Below are 9,401 nucleotides of genomic sequence, written 5' to 3' on the forward strand. Positions count from 1 at the left end.
CCAGAAGGCTGGAGGTTCAAACCCACCAGCCACTCCTCGGAAGGAAGATGGGGCAATCTACTTCCATAGTGATACTGCCTCGGAAACCCAAGGAGGAGTTGCTAGGAGTCTGGTCCGACTTGACAGCACATAACAAACACAACAATACTTGGATATAAATAACGTATCAAAACTAAAAGGAGGCAAATCCATAGGAAGACAGGGAAGGGAATTGAGATTGAAATCATGAGTATTTGAGGATAAATTTAACAAATTTACTAAATGGAGTATCACTCTTTTGGGCAGGTCTAGTTCCCAACTACTGAATATACTGGGGCTTGTTAGATTTGATGAACAGGAAAATATTCCAAACAAGTATAATACACATTAAGGGGAAAGGAATACAATCTGATAATTTTCATGAAGACATGTACTTGCCTGATCTGTGAATTGAAAGCATGTTTAAAAAACTTACTTCCCCTCATATTCCTAGGTGGTAGTGAATGTATGGGTAGAAAAATGAGAGTATTTCAAATAATGCTAATGAAGTTAAATGATTGCAATCTACCATATTGTGAGGAAAAGTTGTGAGCTGTGAAAGATGAGCACAGAATTAAAATATTACCATGACTGGCATTTGATATGAAAACTGCAAAGATAAGCTTAGGTTCCTATTTATGAAAATCATCCTCACAGTCTGATGTAATATCTTTTAAAAGGTTCTATAGTTACCATGGATACTTGCTAGCTTTGATAGAGTAAGCTGTAATCCATATTCAGTCATCTGAGGTGAAGTAGCCAAAATACCCACCAAAAGTAGCTTCATCTCTAAATTCATGCTAGTTTGGAGATGGAAAGGATAGGTAGCCTATAGAATAGATTTTTCATTAGTTATTACTGCTTGAAAAGCAAAATATCTTAGACACAAATGGCCTGGATTTGATCTTGATCCTTGTGTTTACTTTTTATGTGTAACTTTTTCTTTTTAACTAGTAAAGGGAATTCCAGAGAGTTTCGCATAGGAATTTAGGTAGTGAGACCTTTCTGGAAGTTGATGGAACCTAAGCGCATACTTTTGGTACTATAAGGACACAGACAAAATACTAAAGGCATCAGTCTTCATGGTAAATACTTACATTTGACCCAGAAGTGGCAGGTTTATGCTTAGCTTCTTTTAATTGCTATATTTTGACAGCCATTTTCAAAACTATTTATACAATGTCGGTAAGTGAGCATGTGTACTAGGGAATGCACACATATCCTTCAGCTTGATTAGACACTTGACATGACAGAGTTCTGCATGAAGGGTTACTGAGATGTTTTTGGCATTTCCTGAAGTGTCACTATGAGTAGTAATTGACTCGACAGGAATGGGTTTAATGTGTCTGTCACATGGTGGAAGCACAAAGCCTTTTAAATGATTAAAATATTTTTCTCAATTCTCTTATTAAAACAGGTGACAAAAGAGCTAAAACAGTATGACAATAAAATTATAGAATGCAAATTTGAGAATAACAGCTGGGTCTTCATGAGACAAAGAACAGACAAAAGTTTTCCTAATGCCTACAACACTGCCATGGGTGAGTATGACAACCTATCAGTGTTTGTTACATTTAAAAAATAAGTAAAAATTAAGGTGCTAGAATCAAAATGTGCTTTCTTTGTTGTTCTGCCTGATGAGCATGGAGTCACTCGGACATCATCCTTGTTTGATGATTAGGTGTTGCCTCAGATCTATATCCTGTTCAAGACCAGTCAACTCATATGTTCTCCTCTCTAGATTGGTGGCCATGGGCCTATGCACCCAAAAGAGAGGTGTAAAGGGCAGGGTAATGGGCTGTATACAAGGTGAGTTTGTTGAACAACAACAATAAAAGCCATGATAATTTCAGATCTATTCAAAACTACAAAATCCATTGTTTGCCAGATGGTAAAAGACAGAATTAGCAGGGGAAAATGTAATTTCCAGCTCCTAAAATAGCTTTACAAACAATGGAGAACAAAATAAATGAAAACTGTCAAAAAAAAAAAAAAAAAAGCCTTCAATTTTCTTTGGGTACAATATGAATGCTTTGGAAATTCAGAATAGTAAAATCTTTCATGGGGATCAACACAGATTAATTAAAGTTTATATGATAAACTACTACTAGTAGCAGTTGTTGCTCTGAATTTGAAAAAGGAGTTAAAAACCAAGTTTAAAGGTATGCTTTTTAGTGTTCAGTAGATTATGGTGATTATATGATGAGCTTATGAGAATGTATACAAATTGCTGGTGTAGGTTTTACAGTTTAAAAAGGTACTGATGTACATTCAAGCATTCTTATTGTGACTAGCATCCATGTTCAGACAAGATGAGATAATTTTTAAAATAGGAATGATTAAGCCAGTGTCTTTCATTCTAAAACCAAATAAGTAAAATGAAATGGGCTGGTATTAAATTTTGATCACTTAAAAAAGATGCTTTATTTATCAGGTAATCTTGTTATGAGATCTCATTCCAAATAAGTTATAAAAACAAAAGAATATGGTATGCCAGGTACAGTGAAACCTCCCAGTTCAGTGGGAATGGTGGCTGATGCTCACCTGTTACATTATTCATAGAGTGGACTTCTTTCTGAGAAAAAGACTGAAGGACTGTGTAGCACGTTTCCTGTAGAAATTTTGGTTGAGCGTGGACAGTGCAATGCACTGTGTTAGATTAAAACCCCATAGAAACTGTTTTGAAGGGATAGAAAAACCATAGTAAAGGCATGCATATAACCCAAATTCTCAAAAGATTTGCTTTAATATTAATAGGACAGTTAAAAGTAGCCACTTGAAAAGCACTTATTTTGGGGACAGGGAAGGTATAAAGCGGAGGAGTGCTTAGCGTAGTACGATGATAAACTTTGCTCCTTTCTCATATGCTTGGGGTGAGTCAGCTGGCTTATTAACCTCACGTGAGACACTTGTCTTCCTTTGTCCACAGCTGTGTGCAACAGCATCTCAAACCCTGTTACCAAGGAGATGCTGTTTGAGTTCATCGACAGATGTGCGGCAGCTTCTCAAGGACAGAAGCGGAAGCATCATCTGGATCCTGACACAGAGCTTATGCCACCACCACCTCCAAAAAGACCACGCCCTTTGACTTAAGACCATCCTGACTTAGGGTTGAGAGGAGAGATGAGTGAGAAAAAATGCTGTGACCCCAGAGAAATTGAAGAAAGAGTGTGGCTGATGTTGATACGCTTTTTTTTTTTTTTTGGCGGGGGAGCGGGGAGCAGGAATTGTAGCCAGCCTGTAAATATTTATTTGTTTCTTCGATGCTACAGTACATTGTGGACTTACACATTTTCTTTATATCTGAAAAACTCAGCCTTACCTTGTAGAATCTGAAGATTGAAATATCCAAAGGTGTAAACAAGATTAAAATCAATGAAAAAGAGGCCTTGTTTATATATGGATAACTTTTAATTTATAAAGTTAGCATCCTAGAATTGTGAAAGCATAGAACACTGTAGTTTTTAGGTGTGTTTCAACAATGGTAAATTTTCCTCTGAAAAAATTTAGGCATTGGCATTAAATATTCTTGCTATTATTATCATAGATTTCCTACATTTTGAGATTCCTTATTCAAAAACAAGTAACAAAGTTGTTAAGTATTGTACTGCATTAACCAGTTTGGTCTGGTTTACATTATTTAAAGAATTGTCTTTGGAGATGCAAAAGAAAAAAGTAGAAAAATAAAGCTCTATTTTTTGTGGATTGTGTTCTTTTTAAGTAAGAATATTGATTATTTTCACCCATTTCTATTGTTTTTAACTACAACATGGATACCGAGTGTGTACATTATGGTAAGACTTTTGAGTTTCGTCAGAGAATATGAATCTATATCACAAGGTCCTTTATGTGTTGTTCTCGTGGAGATTTTTTTTTTAAATACCAAGGCTACTTCTGTCTTGCCTCAGTGACATCAGCGCATTGTGTAAATCACATTAAAATACACAACTCACTGTGATCTATAGGAGTGCTATCAAATACAAATGAGATGTTGTGTTAGTGCCCCAGTTCAAAACGGCAAAGGCAATACCAGCTGACTCCTCTGATTAGCAGGTAATGTCAGTGGAATAGAACACTGTCACTGGAAAATGGTCTCCCACTGCTAGATAAATGCAGAGGCAAGATGTAGATGTTTGTAGGAACTAACATCAAGGAAACCAAGACGTTTATTTTCAAAGCCAGAATTGTGTCTGTATTCTATTCTGGGACTGTTACTTCTGTTACATACCTGAGTTTTAGAACATTGACTAATAGATAATGGATTTAAAGAGCAGCTAACTGATCATCAGCCATTGTTGAGAAACTGTGTTCTGACTGGTTTGTGAAGGAACTCTGAGAATTAGCCAATTAAAGGCTAATATATTTATTTTTAGAGGTACAAGTTTTAAGTATATATATTTAAAACAAATTTTCACGATCTGAATTTTATATATGGATATGCATATATATGTGAGTATATGCAACAGTGTATATTCTTCTAATACAGTCAGACATGAAATTCTAAATGGGTTACCTGATAGCCTGAGTATCTGACAGGATTTCTATATGCGATAGCACAGATTAACCAAAAATGTATTTATATTCACCTGAGTTTTAATGTTTTTAAGCAAAGTTTTCTCCTGCAGTGCTTTTCTATATAAAATACTAGAGTCATGAGTGTGCTTTTTCATTTGTTGTTCCCAAGTTATGTAATGTATAGTGACTTTATCCAAAATGCCATTTTAGTGTTTCTTTCCTAGAGTGCTTTTGTATATTTGGGCGCTACAGAGATTAAAACACCTGACTGCTACAATGACTGTTGAAAGAGGGAAAATAAGGAGCTTACTGTCTTTTACAAAGTAGGTTTGGAAAAAAAAAAAAAATCCTATGCAACTCCAAAGAGTCTGAAGTCTACTTCACCAGGAATAGTGACTCTTTTCACAGGGTATATTGCTTTCTTCTGAGCCTGTGTAAAGGCAGAGTTCTCATGCAGATATAACAGCAGGCCTTTGCCAATGATCTTTAATGGAGTTAAAATGTTTATGGTAATTGTAACCTTTGAAATGAGTTATGTGAAAAGAGCATCTCATTTTTAATACACCCAGATATTTTCTCCTTGTCCTTGTGCATTTTAGCATAACTTAATTTTCTTCTCCTTTCAATTACAGTGATGTGTAATAGTCAGCCTCATAACAAGAAACCAGTTAGCTCCTTACCACACTATTATCTGCAGCTTCATTAAAAGTCATCTAGAAGGTCAGGGGGAAAAGCTAGAGAAAGGATTTGGGATATCATGAAGGAAAACACTTCCCTTCTTAGCCCACTTCATAATAACTTCTCTGAGATCGAAACTTTATAGACAAGAATAAGAAAACTTTGCTTTCCTGAGTTATCACATGTAAAAAGCCTTTGATTTGTGTTTGGAAAAGGTGTGGATGACTACTGCCTGGATGGTTACATTTGCTTTCTGTTAAATGCTCAGAAAATGTCAGGACATTCCTTCTCTAATTGTGTGTCAGTGTGCTGTAATAAAACTACTGATTTAAAATAACAAATTGTATCTACTTTGTTCTATTAGTGATGCCTTTGTGTCATCCCTTTATTTAATTAATGTCTTTGTGTCCTTTCTATTGCTGGTATCAAATTCTGTTGCTGTTGGTTAACCACTGGGCAACCCATCTGGTTTTGTTGCACTCCAGACATTAGCAGAAAGACTTAGAAAATCCTCTGTATTTCTTCCTCAGAAACCAAAAAATTTGATTGACATCAGGGGGGTGTAGTTTGCACTTTTTATTTTTGGAGTGTAGGGGAGTGAGGGGAAGCACATCTTTATGTGATGTTTTTAATATTTCTGTTCATCCACCTCGCTTTAAAAGTCTATGTATGAGCACATATTCTGTTATATTATTTTTTTAAAATGTGTTTAATTCTCTTTGGAATACTCAGCAGTAAATTTTCAAAAGTGATAAAATAATGACCTATCAAATATCAAAGGTTTTTGATGGAGTGTACACTTGTGTCGTATGAAATTTTCTATCTTTAAAGGTCTAGAGGGAATTTTGGTGCTACAGTGGTTAAAGCATTCAGCTGCTAAGCCAGAGGTCAGCAATTCAAACCTACTAGACACTCCATAGGAGAAAGATGAGGCAGTCTTCCTCCATAGAGATTTATAGCCTTGGAAGTCTTATAGGGCAGTTCTGCCCTGTCCTGTAGAATCACTATGAGTTGCAATTGACTGGATGACAATAGTTCTGGTTTTGAGGTTTTCTTAAAAGGTTTAGATGATACCACAATCTTGAACTATTTACAGGCAGTCCCTAGATTATGAATGACTTCTGTTCCTAAGTCTTGATAAGTCTAATTTATATGTAAGTCAGAACAGTTGGGTACAGTTAGTATCTAATGTCAGTTAGTAAAATGTTTGTCTTAATATATAGTATATAGTGTAGCTTTCTATGCATAACATACATAAAAGAAACACTTCCAGATAACACTCCAAAGATCTTTAATATAATAATACAGTAATAATAATAATAATGTGTATCACTTAGTGCCTGTTTGTTATTATGAACCATTGTGTGTACCTGGAATTTTTAATGTAATAGGCTTTGCAAGGGTTGGTTCATAGCTATGGCTTGTACATAAGTCAGAAGTTTGTAACCTGGGCAGTGCCTAGAGATAATTCTTTATGGCTATAAAATCTTGAATCAAGAACCAAATGACGAAATACTCCCAACTGGAGAGAACAGTGATGTGGTAGAAAAAACCCTGGGCTATATTCAGAGACCATGTCTAAGCTTTTCCTCTCATTGGTCTTAAAATCTCTCTTGAGCTCTTTTTTTTTTTTTTTTTTTTCCATCTATAAAATGCCAAGATTGGACCAGATGATCAAATGGAATCTTTTCAGGTTTAACATGATTCTTGTGTAGAAGCCAGTGCTTTGTAAATACTCTTCTGTCACAATACTATGTGTTAACCTTATCAGAGATGTTCATCAAGTATTTTTCAGAATATTCTATTTAATCCTGCCTTAAGCACAACAGCCCTATGCAGGTAGATACTATTATCCCCATTTTGTTCATGAGGAATCTTGAGACTCAGAGAGGTCAGATGACTTACTGAAGGTAACAAAGCTAGTAAGTTGTAGAGTTGAGTCCTAAATGTAGATCTTTCTGACTCTAGCACCCAAATGATTGTACAGTATTCATTCTTAGCTGTTGCAGTACCTGCAGGTACAACTGCTTTCATGCCAATGGTCCTAATCTGTTTAAGTAATTTCTTTGGTGCTAATGGTATGATTGGCTTCAAGCACCTCTGTCTAATATAAGGAGATGAAGTTGAGAGCAGAAAATAAATATATTTTTAGGGCCGTATTTAGCAATATTATAATGTAATTGATGCAGAGCCTATGAAAGGAAGTTGAATATTCTCATTAAGATTGTGGGTTCCACTGTGGAAAATGGTATGGCACTTCCTTAAAAAGTTAGAAATAGTATTTAATCCAGCACTCCCACTATTGGGTAGGTATCCTGAAGAAGTGACACCTGGGGCATGACTAGATGTGTATGCACAGCCGTATTCATTGCAGCACTGTTCACAATAGCAAAGAGATGGAAACAACCTAGGTGCTATCAGCAGAGGATGGATCACCAAATTATGGTACAACACTAAAGAATAATGAAGAATCCATAAAATGTAATGTGGATAAACTTGGAGGACATGATACTGAATGAAATAAGTCAGTCACGGAAGGACAAATACTGTATGAGTCCACTATTACAAAAATTCAGAGAAAGGTTTACATGTGGGAGAAAACTTTATTGGTTACGAGGGATGGGAGGGGAGGAGAGGGAAAATTGCTAGATAGGTAAGAGACACATGTTGATTTGGGTAAAGGGAAAACCAATATACCAAAAGTGAGGGACCAGCACAATATCACTAAGGAAAAGAAAGACATGGAGAGGTACATACAATAAAAGTAAATACTTTTACATACACAGTATGGCATTATCAGTAATACCAATCTACAGGTAGATACATAGGTAGAATGATGAGGTATAGGAAAAAGGGGATATACCTATGATCACAGATAGTTTTGGTAGGTGATATTTCTACATAATGTATATGTATATGCTATAAGAAGGTCCATATACAGAGCTAACTGGGCAGTTATGATAACTTCTTAGCCATAGCTAAGAAGAGAGAGAGTGAATCACCTTGAGAGAGTGAGTCGCTGGGCCCGTGGTCTTAGGACCATGGTCACAGCGGACATAAAGTTCAATTGGCATAACATACACAAAAATACTATTCTACATCCTATTTCAGTAGAATGTACCAAAAGCTTACAATGGCCATCTAAAATGCAACAGTTGCTCTCTCCTCATCTGGTGCAAAGAGAGTGAAGAAAATTAAAGACATGGAAACAATCTGAGGGAAATGTCAGTCTACATGATCCTGAGACCAGAAGAACTAGATGGTGCCCGGTTATTACTGCCAACGACTCAGAAAACGATCACAGTTGGAGATCTGGATAGAGTGAGAGAAAAATGAAACAACTCAAAATCATAAAAAAAAGACCAAGTTTACTGGTCTGATAGAGACTGGTGAAATCCCTGAGATGATGGCCCCTAGTCACTCTTTAGACCTAGAATTGAATTCACTCCCATGGCTTAACTTCCAACCAAACAATAGATAGGCCTACAGGGTGAACAATTACACCAGGTAGGTACACTCCTTAGACCAGCCAACCATGAGAGATCAGAAGGGCAGCATAGATCAGAGGGCAGGAATACATAGGAAAGAGGACACACAGAAAAGGAAACCACAGGGAAGAAGTGGGAAGAGAGCTGTGACATTGTGAGAATTGCAGTCAGTGTCAAGAAATAAAATGTTCATGAACTATTGAATGGAAAATGAATTTGCTCTGTAAACTTTCACCCAAATCACAATTAAAAAAAAAAAAAAAGTGGGTGGGGGGTTGGTTTCCAAGAATGTAATTAGAAAAAAGTGATTAAATTACATACTGGGCCAACATTTTCTTTTATTTTTTTAAATTTTTAATTATTTTTTTTATTGTGATTTGAGTGAAGATTTACAGAGCAAATTCACTTTCCATACAGCAGTTAACATACACTTTGTCTCATGATATTGACCACAGTTTACCACAATGCAACAGCTCCCCTCCCACTTCCTCCCCATAGTTACCTCTTCCCAGTGGCTATCCCTCCATACACTCCTGCCCCCTGAGCTATCTCCTTGTGCATAAGCAGCCCATCTTTCTCCAATGATTGTTCTCTCCAAGGAGTGTTATCTACTTGAGGTAAATGTTCAACTCATATGCCTGTATTTTGTTTGGCTGGAAACCACAGGTGTGGGTTCAATTCCAGACCTGAAGGGCAGCTAGG

General features: G+C 36.3%; 1 protein-coding gene across 1 annotated transcript in view; it reads left to right on the forward strand.

The window, feature by feature from the left end:
* The window catches only part of RNGTT (RNA guanylyltransferase and 5'-phosphatase), a 521,901-nt gene extending 518,790 nt beyond the window's left edge, over positions 1 to 3,111 (forward strand). The window contains 2 exon segments of the mRNA XM_042782266.1: positions 1,436 to 1,559; positions 2,948 to 3,111. Of these exon segments, the coding sequence (XP_042638200.1) occupies positions 1,436 to 1,559; positions 2,948 to 3,111 (288 nt within the window).
* The last annotated feature ends 6,290 nt before the right edge of the window (positions 3,112 to 9,401 follow it).

This window comes from Orycteropus afer, unplaced genomic scaffold, assembly GCF_000298275.1.
Source record: "Orycteropus afer afer isolate SDZICR_OR568_19922 unplaced genomic scaffold, OryAfe1.0 scaffold00011, whole genome shotgun sequence".
Taxonomy (NCBI): Eukaryota; Metazoa; Chordata; class Mammalia; order Tubulidentata; family Orycteropodidae; genus Orycteropus; species Orycteropus afer.